This window comes from Protopterus annectens, chromosome 8.part0, assembly GCF_019279795.1.
Source record: "Protopterus annectens isolate FY-2018-M chromosome 8.part0, PAN1.0, whole genome shotgun sequence".
NCBI lineage: Eukaryota > Metazoa > Chordata > Ceratodontiformes > Protopteridae > Protopterus > Protopterus annectens.
This window is the reverse complement of record NC_056741.1, coordinates 833,786,152-833,801,333: the sequence shown is the minus strand read 5'-3', so window position 1 is coordinate 833,801,333 and position 15,182 is coordinate 833,786,152. Positions and strand designations below refer to the sequence as shown.

The 15,182-nt window shown below is 41.2% G+C and overlaps 1 protein-coding gene across 2 annotated transcripts in view; it reads right to left on the bottom strand.

Moving 5' to 3' along the window:
- Positions 1-1,354: 1,354 nt before the first annotated feature.
- The window catches only part of FTSJ1 (FtsJ RNA 2'-O-methyltransferase 1), a 1,029,035-nt gene continuing 1,015,207 nt past the window's right edge, over positions 1,355-15,182 (bottom strand). For both annotated transcript variants that reach the window (XM_044080307.1, XM_044080308.1), the window contains one exon: positions 1,355-1,838. In XM_044080307.1, the coding sequence (XP_043936242.1) occupies positions 1,548-1,838 (291 nt within the window). In that variant the 3' untranslated portion in view covers positions 1,355-1,547. The remainder of the gene's footprint in view (positions 1,839-15,182) is intronic.

Sequence of the window (15,182 nt, the reverse complement as noted above, 5' to 3'; positions counted from 1 at the left end):
AAGTTTACCAACAATATTTTTTTTGCAAATTTTTATTGGTTGGAGCTTTTTCAAGAAACCAAGTACTTTTTATTAAATATTTTATTATATCCTAATATTTATATATCTGTGTATTTATATATTTATATGGTCATATATTTATAACATTAATTTATTTACTTTTTACATTTATATGTATATTTATATATTTATACATTTAAGTATTATTTTATTGTATTCCTTGCATTCCATCTTTAACATTATGGCCTCCATGAATAATCATTTGAAAAGTTTTCTAGGAATCATTAACCTTGTTTAATAAGAATTTGCAAAATTATTTTGTAGGAAAAGAATAGGCACATTGTTTTTAAATTTGTCATTTTACAAATAATTCTCATTCCTTTATGTATATGGTTCGGCTGAATGAATGCCTCATATTGTATTTAGTACTATACCTTTAAGTGTATTTTCTTTAGAATGAGTTACAATGCCTAAATTTTTTAATTGTTTTACCAATTGATTAATTGTTTAATTTTATTGGATTATCTTGTGCTATGCCTCCCTATAAATAAGCAGCTGCTTTTTACATCAAATTGTCTGAAGAAGCGTATAGTAGTATACGTGAAAGCGCTAACCTTTTGTCTGTCTAATTAAATAAATCAAAGAAGTTTTTATGTAACGTGGAGAGCCGGATGTTTTATTTCTTACCATTACCACTGTAAAATTATTATTAAAATGATTTTTAATACTTTGGAGCTTCTCTTCCCAGACCTCCGCTGAAAATGGGCTCCTATTCAGTTGGACATCTCTGGTAATCAAATGTCAATAAATAATTACTGGAAGTCTTTTCACATGATAAGTATGCTGCATAGCAGACTTTAAAACTAATGCCTTTCATTTTTTTTCAGAATACCAAAAGACTGTATATCTCAGAGGAAATCTGTAGTTAGTTTTAATGGTCTAAGTAGAAGAAAATTTTACTGTAAATAGCAAACATGTTTAGCACTTTGCAACCGGACAGAAAAAAAATGCTGATTGATAAGACTCCACTTGGCCAAGCAAATCTGCCCAATTCTTCATATGTTCCATTAGTAAGTACTAACAGGACTGGTACATCTAAAAGAAGTTGTAATCTCGCTAAGAAGTGACCATATACAATAACAAAAATGTGAACCATTACTCTGACCTAGCTATGCCTCATGCTCCTTATCCAAAGGGCACATGTATTCTTTTCAAGATTTCTGCAGAGCTGTGCTAAAAATGACTGAATCAACACACTCACCCCACTCACTACAAAGTACTTCATAATGCTGATAGAAGCATAAATATTTCTGAACCCCATAAAAGCTTAGCAGAATGTTACAGACCGTGGAAATGTGTAACAATTGCATTTTTATTGTATACTATTTCATGACGAGAAATGTAAAATGCTTTTGCCTCTTCAAACTCATCATGAACATTACAAATTTGGATCAGTACTGAATAACTTTTGATAAGTCTTTTTTTTAACTTGCAAGTTAAAAACATAAAACAGTAAAAATGAATAAAAACAAAATTTCTGACAGTAGTTAAAAGTCCTCAGATTTCTCACTCTCTGACAGAAAGACTGTCAAAGTCTGCTCAATCCCTCTACCATCTTCTGAAGCAGATTCTCTTTCCAGAGTTTGTTTGACATTGGCTGACAGTTCAGCTTCTTGCATAGTGTTGGTTGTTTCGGACTTGTTGCTGACTTCACAATGGAAGGGGGTCTTCTCTTTGGCAAGAAGGTTATTCTTCTTTAAAAAACAGGCTTCTTGGTAAGGAGGATGAATTGGAGGTTGAGTGGGTGGAACATATGTGTATTGTTTCCCAGGCTCCAGCTAAAGAAAAAGAAATGCATCAATAACTACACGAATGAAGATCAGACATGGTCTTCAGTATACTCCTGTTGTGGACATGTGAATAAAGTACAGTTGTGTATACTTACCATAAATGTAGATGTTCGAGTGTATTCACTGTTGCAGTCATCACATTTGGATTATCTGCCTGCATGTAGCACTCAGCCGGCCTGAATACCAGAGTCTTCATATTTCTGCATCGGATGCTGTCTCTTCTTCCATGATGTCAGGGGTATAAAACATGCAGCCGATGCCATTACATCATTTTTTTCTTGCCCCAGATGTCAGGTGCCCCCACAATAGGAAGCAATTGTATGGTACACCCTCATCAAAAAGCAAATACACCAGAAAAAATAAATATATCGAACAAGAAGGAAAGGTAGAGTCAAGAGAAGTCATGGGGCTGTAGGGAGGGTAACCAGAACTGCAACAGTGAATACACGCGAACATCTACATTTATGGTAAGTGTACACAACTGTACTATGTTAAAGAGCATTGGGCCAGCTATTAAGCCTTGCAAGACTGCAGTGGCAAATCCAGCTCTGGATTTAGAAAAGATAGGCATGTGGTAATGCTTGGTGAAGGTATGTACAGAGCTCCAGGTAGCAGCTTCCAGGATGTCCCTGGTAGGGACTGCTCTGAGAAAAGCCACAGAGGTAGATGCAGCCCTGGTGGAATGTGATCTTATCCCCCTATGGGGTAGGTTTTCCATGGTGCTTGTAGCAGAAATGAATGCAATGGGCTATCCATTTGGAAATGGTTTGCTTTGAAATGGCCTTCCCCTCTGCCCCTGCAGTAAAGCCAACTAGCAGCTGTTCAGATTTTCTGAGAGGCTTAGTCCTGTCCAAATAAAATCTAAGTTGTCTGTGCACATCCAGACAGTGCAGTATTCGTTCCCCTTTGTTTTGCGGATTAGGGAAAAAAGTAGGCAAATGAATGGACTGATTTACGGCCACACACTAGACACCACCTTGGGCATAAAGGAAGGATTAGCCCTGAGGGAAACCCTGTCCACAGAGAAGATAATGAAGGGTTCCCACTGCCATGAGGGCCTGTAATTCAGACACTTTTCTTGCTGAAGTGATGGCTAGAAGGAATACTGTTTTTCCAAGAAAGGAATTTCAACCCTGCTGATGCACCTGGCTCAAGGGGGGGGGGGGGGGTGAGCTTTTCCAATACAACGTTAAGGTCCCAGGCTGGAGTGGGAGCTCTCCTGGGGGTCTTAATTTTTTTGGCCCCTCTAAGGAGTTGTTTTAGCAAGGGGTGAGAGAAGAGGGGTAAACTCAGTATTATAATGTGCTGAAATGGCAGAGGCATGAATTTTAATTGACGAGAACGATAGGCCCTTGTGGAGCATTTCTGTTAATTACTGTAGAATATGATGTAAGCTGGGCACCGTTGTGCCCATCCCCTGGGCCTAGCTCCAGGAACAGTATCTTTTTCACTTTTCAGCATAGGATTTTCTAGTACTAAGCCTCCTTGCCTCCAGAATGACATCCAGCACCTGCTTACTGAGAGATGCTAGAGGAGAGCTCAAGGAATTAGCAAGGCAGCAAGGTTCACGGTTTGAAGCTGAGGGTGCAGAATCTGGCCCACCTGCTGGGACAGCAGGGAAGGGGTCTGAGGCAGGTGCCATGGTTGCAGCAATGTCATACTGCACAAGAGGGGGTACCAGTGCTGGCATGGCCAGTCTGGTGCAATCAGTAGTGTTCTTGGCTTGTCCCGCTTGATCTTTAGTAAAACCCTCGAGAGGAGAGGCAGAGGGGGAAAGGCATAAACCGAGAGGCTTTCCCAGGTGAAGGACAGGGCATCCACTTTCCAAGCTTGACTGTGGGGAGTTCTTGTGCAGAATGTGTTTAATTGGTAGTTCTGAGGGGAGGCAAACAGGTCCACCTCTGGAGTCCCCCATTTGTTCCTCAAGAGGTTGAATATTTTGGGTTATAGTTTCCATTTGTGTGGGTCCATGAGATTTCTGCTCAAGTCTGCCAGTGAATTTAGTTTGCCTGGCAGGAATTGAGCTTGTAGGTGTACTTGGTAGCTCAAGGCTGTGTTCCACAGAGCCATGGCTAGTCTGCAGACAGGTTATGAGTGGGTTCCCCCCTGCTTGTTTACGTACCACATAACTGTGGTGTTGTCTGTCTTTACCAGTAGTTACCCTGGAAGAATACAGTCTTTGAAGGCTGTCAGAGCATACTGTACAAATAACATTTCTTTTTGATTGATATGCAGGTGCATCTGTCTCGGGTTCCATTTGCCCTGAATGCACTGCCCTGCCATGCGAGCCCCCCATGCATAGTTTGATGAGTCTGTTAGGGTTTGGATGGCAGTGGGTAGAGTGAAAGGGAGTCCTTCGTTGTGGTAGCAGGCCTCTGCCCACCAAAGGAACTCTGTCTTCATACAAGGAATGATAGTAATCATTGTTTCCAGGTCCTGAGAATGTTGACACCATAGGCTTTTTAGATACCATTGGAGTTTCCTCATATGCAATCTTGCATATGGAATTAGTAGAATGCAAGAGGCCATGAACACCAGGGCTTGCAGTATTTTCCTTGCAGATAGCCGGGGTTTTGTGGCCAATAGTTTGAAGTAGGTTGTCATTAGATTTGTTTCTCTGGAGTGAGGAATGCCATCTGGGAAGTTGTGTTCATGCTTGCTCCCTGGAATACAATCTGTTGGCAGGGTACTAGGTGAGATTGCTTTTTGTTGATGGTGTACCCCAGTGAGGTTAGAAGTTTCTTTACGAATGCCAGGTGTTGCAACAGCAAGTCCTGGCTTTCTGCCTGAATCAGACAATCGTCCAAGTGTGGGTAAATTTGAATATTTCTCTGCCTGCAAAATGCAATGGCTGGAGCTAGACACTTTGTGAATACCCTGGGCGCAGTAGATAAGCCAAAGGGAAGTGCAGAGAACTGATAGTGCATGGAGCCTGCTCTGAAGCGTAGGTATTTCCTGCAAGACTCCCTTATTAGAATGTGCAGGTAAGCTTATAAGTTTAAGGTTGCCAACCAGGCTTCTTTGCCTAGCATAGGAAGCAGCTGTTGAAGTGTTAGCATTTTGAATTTTGGGATTACCAAAAAGGTGTTTAGAATAGAGAGGTCCAGGATAGGACGCCAGGGGCTGGATTTTTTGGGTACCAGTATAAGTCTTGAGTAAAAACCTTGTCCCCTTTCTTCTGCTGGGACAGGCTGAATAGCCCTGATACTTAGAAGAGAGAGAACCTGCTGTTGAGCCTCTGCCCACTGATTTGGGGGTAGGTCTGGCAAACCGTTTGGGGTTGGTAAGGTGTGGAAGTGGAATCTGTATCCTTGGAAAACTATATTTAAAACCCATTTGTCCTGGGTAATGAGTTCCTAGTTTTTTGCATGCAGGACGATCTTTCCCCCTAAGGGAGCAGGCAGTTGAGCAGGGCTTGGAAGGGTTAAGTCATTGTGACATTTTTCCATAGGGGGAGTTGTCTTACTACTACCAGCTTTGGAAATGGGAGCCCCCCACTGCTTAGGCCTGTGTGTACCTTGAGACTCTAGCCTAGGTGGTCTGCTGTTCCTGGGTTTTGACTGAGAAGGCCCGGAAGAGACTGGAAAGAACCAATTCTTAGAAGGCCAAAGCCTACTAAATCTGGGAGGCTGTACTTGCAGGATATCTTTAACAGTTTGCATAGATTTAGCTTTTTCCTCCATCTTTTTAAGGACTTCTGCTTTGTTGCCAAACAGGTGGTCTTGGTTTAAGGGAGCATCCAGTAATTTAGCTTAAACATGATCTGGCAAGTTTTGCTCCTTAAGCCAATCATGCCTTCTAAGTACAGACCCAGTGACAGCAGCCCTGCAAGATGCTTCTAGAGTCTCAAAACCACATTGCAAAGTATGTTTACCAACTTGTTCAGCATAATGCATTAAATCCTGTAATTCTTTATGTTCAACACAGTCAGGAATCAACATCATTTTCTGTTCAAGTAGTCCCATAATATGCTGCTGATACTTTATCATATGAAACTGGCAGTTTAAGGCCCTAATGGCCAAAATAGCAGAAATGTATACCTTCTTATCCCATCTGTCCAAGGCCCTGGAATCTCTATCAGAGGGGGTAGGGTTTTTGGCAGTAGAAGCCTTAATGCCTTTAGGTCATTGGGAAATGGTTTCTGGGTCCGCAGTAGGATTCTTGAAGAGGAACTTGTGAGAGTCAGGTACTCTAATACCGGTCAGGTTTTCTGGGAGCTGGAGGTAAAGTGTCTGGGGCCAGGCTAGATTCCAAGAAGGCATCATCTACAATGTCCAACAGGAGGGATAGCTAAAGGCCTGTATTGAGGGAGGAGTAAGAATTCCCTAAGCCACTTTTTGGAATCAGAGTAATCCTGACTTTCCCAGCGGAAATGCTCCCTAAGAGTGTGCAAGGTTTCACCAAAACAAAAATCTTCTGGAGGGGAAGCAGAGGGAATGAAATTTTCCGCATCAGAATCCTCATAGGTAGATAAGGGCAAATCCTGATAAACAGAAATTTCAGAATACAAAAGGTCGACAAAGCAGCTGAACAAAAAAAATAGATAAAAAAAACTCCTCAAGGCTTGGAAAATACGAAACCATGGATTGTTTCGTATTTTCCAAGCCTTGAGCAGTTTTTTTTTTGATCTATAAATTTCAGAATCCTGATCAGAAGAATCAGAAGGAAAATCAGTTCTAGGTCTCTTAGAGGGGGAAGGCCAACTTCCCCTAATTAAAGTAATAAGGTCTTCAGCCATTCTAAGCATTTGTTTTTTCGGCATATGAGCCTGACCATGCGGTTTGGACGGCTGTTTTCTAGGCGTAGGTCAAGTTTTAGGCCTTGATGAAGAAGATGGCGTTGGTTTGAAATGCAAGTCTGTAGGCCTGAATACACCCTCAGAAGCCAGTGCTTGCACAGTGGCTCCGGACCCATCAAAGGTAGAGACATCTGCAGGTTCCATAGTTGAAGAAGCATCTCGCGGCATACTGGACTCCGAATGGGTCTCAGTAGAGACCTGCGAATCTGAAGTAGCAGGTATCAGGGGCTGCAAAAGCGCCTCACTGAGTACTGGCAAACTGGCGACTAGCTTAATGGAAGCGTCGTTGGCAGGTATGGACCTATGTGGTCTGTCTCTGTCTTTATCTTTAAGTTTTTTCAGAATGTTGGATGGCTTACCGAAGCTATTTCTGGATAGTTAAACCGAGTACCAAAATAATTTGCTGCAAAAATAGACCGATGACGAATAGTTAGAGGGTTGAATAAGGCACAAAATCGACAGCGAGGGACGTCGTAGTCTGGGCCTAAGCAAGGAATGCAGTACGAATGAAAATCTTTGAGGTATTTGCTTTCCACAGGCAAGACAATTGTTACCTTTTATTGACATCGGTTTAAGAGCAAGAAAAAGGATCCCCAACGGGGTACTTCGATTTTTTGAAGACTTTGGTTCTGAAACTCGAAAACGAAAATTTCAGGAGTCGGCTGACCAGCCACTTGCGAACTGCTTCTGCTTCGGGCACCAAGTGGCAAGGAAGACTGCTGTAATGGCGTGGGCTGCATGTTTTATACCCCTGACGACCTGACATCATGGAAGAAGAGACAGCATCCAACGCAGGAATCCAAGACTCTGGTATTCAGGCCGGCTGAGGGCTACCTGCAGGCAAATAACCCAAATGTAATGACTGCAACAGTGAAACACGAAGAATATCTACCATATCGACAATATAACCCTAAGAATTGACCCAGTTCAGGATTTGGGATCTTATGTGTAGTGACCTAACTTTTGACCAGTGTGTATGTGTCCATTGTCGTAATAAAATAATTCTATATGGCACAGTGTAAGCAAAGGGATTGTATCTAAATGTAGGGATGTCACTGTCTCCCTTTACTTAGCCCTCATTAAGCCAATCACGAGTATAATGCCTCCTTTGTTATGCATCTGTCTACACATGCAAAAACTTGAACATCCACAGGGATAACTTACAAAAAAGGATACAATCCCTAAACATTATGTCCTAAATGGAGTGAGTCAAAGCCCCATCACTATACTCAGTATCCCTACAGACTGGTAAAAGGCTACCTGTGTCTGGCATACAAGGCATCCTCTGACCCAGTACTGATGGACCTACTGCACATCATTAAATGGCACCAAAAATACCTAGGGATCTAAACCGCTTCTGTAACATCAGCACAATAGTTTGGAGGGACAGGTATATCCAGAACCCCAGCCATGTAAAACAAAGCTCATCTACGTTTGTATTCAAGCTCCTTAACTTGGATCTATGGATGGATAATAGAAAATTTACCTCAGCACTGCTCCCTGCATTTCTAATGGCCAGAGGCAGCTTCTAAATGTTTTACCCCATGCATGGATCCCTTCAAATTATCTAAGGTACAATCTTAGTTATTCTCACTATGGACAATACATAATTATCAACCATGGAAGGGGCAAGGGCCAATCTAACACCAAACTGGACAGGTCAGTTCAAGCACCAAAAGGGAATCTGGCTAGGCTTAAAATGGTATGTAGGGGCAAGCTAGCTTAGTACTTATCTATGAACCTATGAGTGATAGCACTATTCTCTATGCAAATATAGAAAACAGAAGAAGCTTTCAGCTGGGTTTATTTCATCCATGACATATTTGATGTAAAAAAAATGTATATATATATATATATATATATATATATATATATATATATATATATATTTTTTTTTTTTTGTGCATGTGTCATGAAGCTACATATGTGTATATCCTTCACTGGTAGGTTTACAATTTAATCTGCTGCTTACAAGTGTAAGTGTGGCAAGCCACATTCTGATATCCTATACATAGTTGATACGGTTAATCTACAAACTGCAGATTTTATTCATAAACTACATAGAACTGATGTACAACATATAAAGCATATTATTACAAAGCATGTTATATGTTTTTATTCCTTTAATTACACTGTATCATGCATATTAACAACTGGTTTATTTTCCTTTTTTTTTTGTTTGCAGCTCATATGCCGATATCTTAAGTGAACTATATACTCTAGCTGTGACTGACTTCTTTGCAAATGTAAATAGATACATATGGTTTGCATAGTACAGTTACTGTAAATTCTTTACTATATTCTCAGTCATTGCTATGCTGTATTAAGTCTTTCACCAACAATGCTTATTGATTGATTGTACTTGACCAATTTCTAACTGCATGTACTCTCATACTAATTTTTGGAGCTTTTCTCCACAGGATTACAATGAAGCCACAGTAAGACCAGTCAAACTTTCCTGATAAACACAGCAATAAATAAATAGTTTACTGCGCAGTGATTTAGATTTGTAGACTTTGCAGATCTTTACAACCCTTTGGAAAAAATGAGCATATTATTTAAGCCTACTGTTCTTAATCTCTGTAACTCTTTAGGGGTAACACTTTTACATTTGTAAAATACAATCTCTTACAGTTTTAACTTGTGGGATTAGGTTAATGCAAAACAGAAAACACATTCTGTGAACCAGGTAGCTAAACAGAACCACGTGTGAAATGAGTGCTTGTAAAACACATGAATGTGTCTGATTAGGGAGAATGTGCATATTTTCTTAAGGTCTCTGAGTAAAGCATTTAAAGGAAATTAAATGATAGCTTAAAAAGGTGAAAAACAGAAAGTTATCCTCGTCTGGCATCTACTTAAGAGTCTCAGACAACTGTGGCTCTGCTTCTCATTCTGACAGTAAAATTCATAGAGAGACCTTGCCAATGAAACTTTTTCCAATGTTCCAAACACAGATGCTTCAGAGAGAGAAAAAAAAAGCAAAGGAGGTGACTAGCAAAATCAAGAATACTCTCAACTTGAACCAGACTCTGTTGTTGGGAGATGAACAAGTGGAAGACCAGCAACATTGAAATTAGTGAATAAATGGGAAACTATAAAGCATCAGTCAAGTTTGTGAAATATGGCTTTGCAAGAAAAATTGGCTTACAAAGACTAGACTTTTGTTGATTTTGCTAAACTTGTAGGTGGACTGTACACAGCATACACCCCACTTTCATGTCATTAATGTTTAGGAGGATACTAGTGGGAAAAAAAGTAACTAAGTAAAACATGTTTTGTCCTTATTAGTACTTGAATAAAACACTTCATGATTTAAACTACATGTTATATACAGTAAAGAAGTTTTGTGCAGTGTGCAGTCAGGGGCATTTTAAATGTCGGATGGCAGAGTCTTTTCAATGACTGTTGCATGTGTTAAAACACTAGAATGAACAAGTACTTTTTCATTGTAAGAAATATAGGCTTTACAGTACAACAAGAGAAGGAAGGCTGAACAAAAGCAAGTTTAATGTTAATGCTGTGACCATGGTCTGCTACGATCATAGTAGATTGCAAAGTACACTAATTATTTGCAGAATTAAGATATTTTCTCGTATTTTTATAACAGTGAACATCTAGACTAATAATGCCTTTGGCTTAAGCTATAAATAAAAAGACAAAATAATGAAACTGAAAAGATGTTAGCTTGTTTTTTCCATTAACAAATGTTCAATGGGACTCAGGTCTGTAGCTGTACATTCTGTTCCGACTGAAATTAACAAATATTCATTGGTGAGTACTTTTCCACGTGAGCTGTCTGCAAGTATAAACAATTAATCTTGAGAGTTCTGAGCATTCTTTGCTGACAACAGCACAAAATGTACAGCTACAATGGCAAGCAGTTCAGTAAGCCTGAAATTATAGGAAGTGAATAAGAGATCACAGCCTCTCTAGCAGCCTTAACACTTTAATGCAATTAATAGAACAGTGTGCAATTTCATTTTATTGAAAGATAGTCAGTGTACTTTTTTGGGGCTAAAAGTTAAGATTTTCTGAACACATACAAGTTGTTTTTCACATTTCAGAGGGAAATAGAGGTGAGAACCAATGTAAGGGGGAACACAGGCCTTACCATGCATTTTAGCATGGGTAAACTTAATTCTGCCTTAGATAAGGCATGGCAGTGCAGCTGTCGATTTGGGGAAGTGTTCGTATCTGCAGGGTTAAATTTCATTTTTTTGAAGATTTACATAGTTGTGTTTGTTCTATGTTAATAGATGATGTTTTGAAAATGTATTTAGTTTTTTTGTTTGTTGCACTTGTTTCCTACTTTTCCTGTAACTAGTCTAGTCCAGATACAGATTTGCTGTATCCAGGACTGTTTGTAAGCTTCTGAGAGGTGCCAAAGTCTGCTTCAATTTTTTCCTTAGATCTGCTAGTTCTCTCCTCTCCTGCACTTTTACTAGCTTATTAGTCTAGCACTTTATCATATCAGACTTCTTGTAGCAATTAGTGTAGCACTAACGTTCAACAAGAAAACAGCTCCGTTACTTATTAATATTGCACACCCCTCCAGGCATGTCTAAAGGTCTGTTTCCTGTTCTTTCTCCTGCTAGCCTGGTGAACTTGGGCATCCTGAGGCAATGTAGCAATTGCCTCATGTATACCAACAACCCTCTCCTCTTACCTCCCAACACTCAGACTTACGAGAGATGCACTTACATTTCCAAAGTGGAAGCCACTCGCTCTCCAGCCAAGACCGGAATAGCTGGTCAAGAGGAGGAGGACAGCACTTGCACCACACCACATGGAACACATAGCCCTCCAGAACACAAACCAGCACTGCCTTCACATAAAAATACAAACTACACATCCACCTTCATGGAGGATCTCAATAAAAATCTACCCAAACAGCAGAGACCTCCAAGGCAGAAACACACTCGACCACAACACTAATCATGAGACACACAACTCTCCTAAACAGTGTGCCACTCAACCAAAGCCCCTAAAGCAAAACAGCATGCCCAGCACACTAGTCATAGGTGACTATATAGTGAGGCACACAGATGTCCCACTCACTAGGTTAAATAAGGAGAAAGTAACATTCAGCTGCCTGTCAGGTGCCAGGATCTGCCACATCATGCATGCACTCAGGTCCCTCAACAACAGTACAGATATGACTATGTCATTGTACATGTGGGTGTGAATGACCTGAGACGTACCTCCCTGGACTACATGAAAAGAGACATGGAGGAGCTCTCGGATTATGTAGCCCAGGCGGGTATGACCCTAGCCCTGAGCAGCATCCTACCATCACCCAGAATGATACCACAGTACAAGCAGAAATTGATGGATTTCAATAATTGGCTACGTTTCTGGTGTTATTTTAAGGAGATCCAGTTATCTATCTGCCTGGGATGACAAGACTGACAGACCTCGATGCTTTGCCAGAGATGGCCTGCATCTGTCACCTCTGGGCTTCCGGATACTGGCCAAGGCTCTTGCCACAACTGTAGTGCCTTTTTTAGGTGGTGTTCCAAAGACCAAATTACAACTGTAACAGCTACAACCAAATGCAATCTGAGGCTCATGCTGCTCAGCGCTAGAAGTCTAAATCTCAAAATGCACTCACTCGAAGCACTCCTTAAAATGGAGAATATTGACATTTGTGCTGTAACAGAGACCTGGTTCAAGGCAGCAGAAAGCACTTCTGCACTACCAGGCTATAACTCATTCCACCGAGAGTGATACCAGAGTTTATTGCAAAATAGGTACAGAATCAAACCGGTTTCGGCAGTTTTGCCTTCATCAGAGAATACCATTTTCATTATGTAACATTCTTTATATACATCCAGCACTACGCCCCAATCAAGTAATTAAAGAGACAGTGATATCAAGAAAACAGTAATGACAAAAACTGAAAATGTCTCTATAGTATACAGATGAATAATCTAATTTGTAATTATTTACTCTTATTATACCAGTTATAAGTGGTCATTAAGACCAGGAGAAAAAAAGAGCTCCTAGCCTAATAATCCACATCCTTTCTTTATCATTCAAAATACTATGCCACCCTAACTTGTTCACTCTATCACCCACTATCTTGTCAATAATACAAAAATGAAATATTGCTGATTTGTGATCACATACATGCTTGTAAAGAGCATTGGTTATTCGTTTGTTTCGAATATCACTTAGATGTTCAGACATTCTTATTCTAAAAGATCTAGACATTTGCCCAACATAAAAGGATGAACAGGAACATGTGGCCAAATAGACCACCCAAGTATGTGCCACAATTTGCAAAATGCTTAATCCTGTGGTCCATTTGGGTATTTTTGCTAGAGAACTCCTTAGACTTGGGCATGTATCTACAAAAGGAGCAATGTCCACAAGAAAATGACCCAACCAACATGTCCCCTGTAATGGTTAGTTGTTCCAAGGAGTGATTTCCACCCTTCGATTTGTAATGATTTAAATGAGACCCAGTGTTTGTCCCCTGCGATATGAAAACTTGCATCTATCCGTAAGGAGACTTGTTAGTTCTTGATCTGCCATGAGAATATTCCAATTTTTATTGATAACATTTCTGATGGCAAGAATGTTCCTATCATAGGTAGTGACAAATCAAATACTATCCCCTGAGGTACACTTTTTTCTTTATATTGCAGTAATTCTGACCTGTCTTGTCCACTAGCCCAGTTACTGGCTGAAAGGACAGTTCCTGGTTTATAGCCCCTACCTCTGAATCTATGTATTAAATCAGTCTTATGATGTTCATAGTCAACATTGGAGGAGCATATTCTAGGGGAAGACATGCTGAAATGACAGACAAGTGGGCTTTAATGGATGAGTAAGCCAACCCTGTCTGCAACAGTTCACACAGGTAAGACAGTACTAGAGGGGTCTCATTTTTCAGCGGGTCCAACTGGCTTTTGAGACACCATATTGAAAATCTCAGACTTTGATAGGTATGATTTCCTTGTATTTGGTTTCCTGGCCTCCTGCAGGACAGTGAGCATGCCCTCAATGTAAAGGTGTCTGAAAGGGATCAGAATCCTATCACCCACAGGGTGAGGTGAAGAGATTACCACTGTGGGTGCATTTGGAATTTCTTGTGATGTGTGAGAAGGCCCACTTGGAGGGGTAACTTGTGTTGATTGCCCTTGGATAGCCATAAAAGGAGGGGGAACCACTGCTGTCTTGGCCAATACGGAGTCACCAGCAAGATTTTTGGTCTGTCCTGCTGGATCTTCAGCAGAACCTTCTGAACAAGGGGAAGGGGGGAATGCAGAGAGAAACATCCCCTTCCAAGAGACTGAAAAGGCATCTGCTGCCATAGCCTGAGGGTGTGGAAGTCTGGTGCAGAAGGAAAGAAATTATCTGTTGATGAAGGAGGCAAACAGGCCTATTTGAGGTGTACCCCACCAGTGGACCAGGTCCAGGAAGACATCCCTGTGAAGCATCCATTCGTGGTTGTTTGTCATGAATCTACTGAGGGAGTCTGCCTGAGAATTCTGTTGTGAAGGTATGTAAACCGCCTGTAGGGTAACTCCCTGGGAGGTGGCCAGTTCCCACACCAGGAGAGCTAGTCTGCAAAGCAAATAAGACTTGGTCCCCCCTGTTTGTTGAGATGATATAGCACTGTGGTATTGTCTGTAAAGATTTTTAGTGGTCCTTGTTGTACATTGATTTGCAAAGCTAGCAGAGCTAATAATATTGCCCTCATCTCTGGGATACTGATGTGTTCTTTCCTGTGTGACCTTGGCCACACCCCTTGCACTCTCAGGTGCCCCAGAGTTGCTCCCCAGCCCAAGTCTGAGGCATTTGCGTACATGATCTGTTTGGGTTGAGCTGGCTGAAGGGGAAGACCTGGGTTGAGGTTCACTTGCTTCAACCACCAATGGATTTCTTGTTTGAGGCAGGGCAGAAGGGGTACCCTGTACTGCAGGGAGTGGGAGTGCTGGGTCCAAACTGACCTGCGGTACCACTGCAATTTCCTCATACGGAGCCTTGCTAATGGTAACATGGGGATAGTGGATGCCATGTAGCCCAGGAGCCTGAGGTACTGCCTTGCAGTTAATTCTGTGGTCTGGAGTACCAGAAGTAGGTATTGTGTTAAGCTTTCCACTTTTTTGGGGGGGAGGTAGGCTTTCATGATGTCTGTATGAATCCTGCACCCCAAGAAGACAATGTCTTGAGTAGGTTTCCAGGTGGGATTCTGGGAAGTTGATCTGAAATCCCAGAGATTGTAGGAGAGTAATGGCAACTTGCAAGTGTTGCAGGAGGGCCTGTTTGCAGTCTGCCTGAATGAGCAAGTCATCCAGGTAAGGGAACATCTGGATTCCTTTTGTCCTGCAGAAGGCAATACCTGGAACCAGACACTTAGTGAAGATTCTGGGTGCGGTGGAAAGTCCAAAGGGCAAGGCAGAGAACTGAAAGTGAGAGGAACCTACAGAGAACCTCAGGTATTTCCTGAAACTGGGCCTTATAGGGTATGTGAAGGTAGGCATCCTTGATATCTAAGGTGGCCATGAACCCTTGGGGAAGTA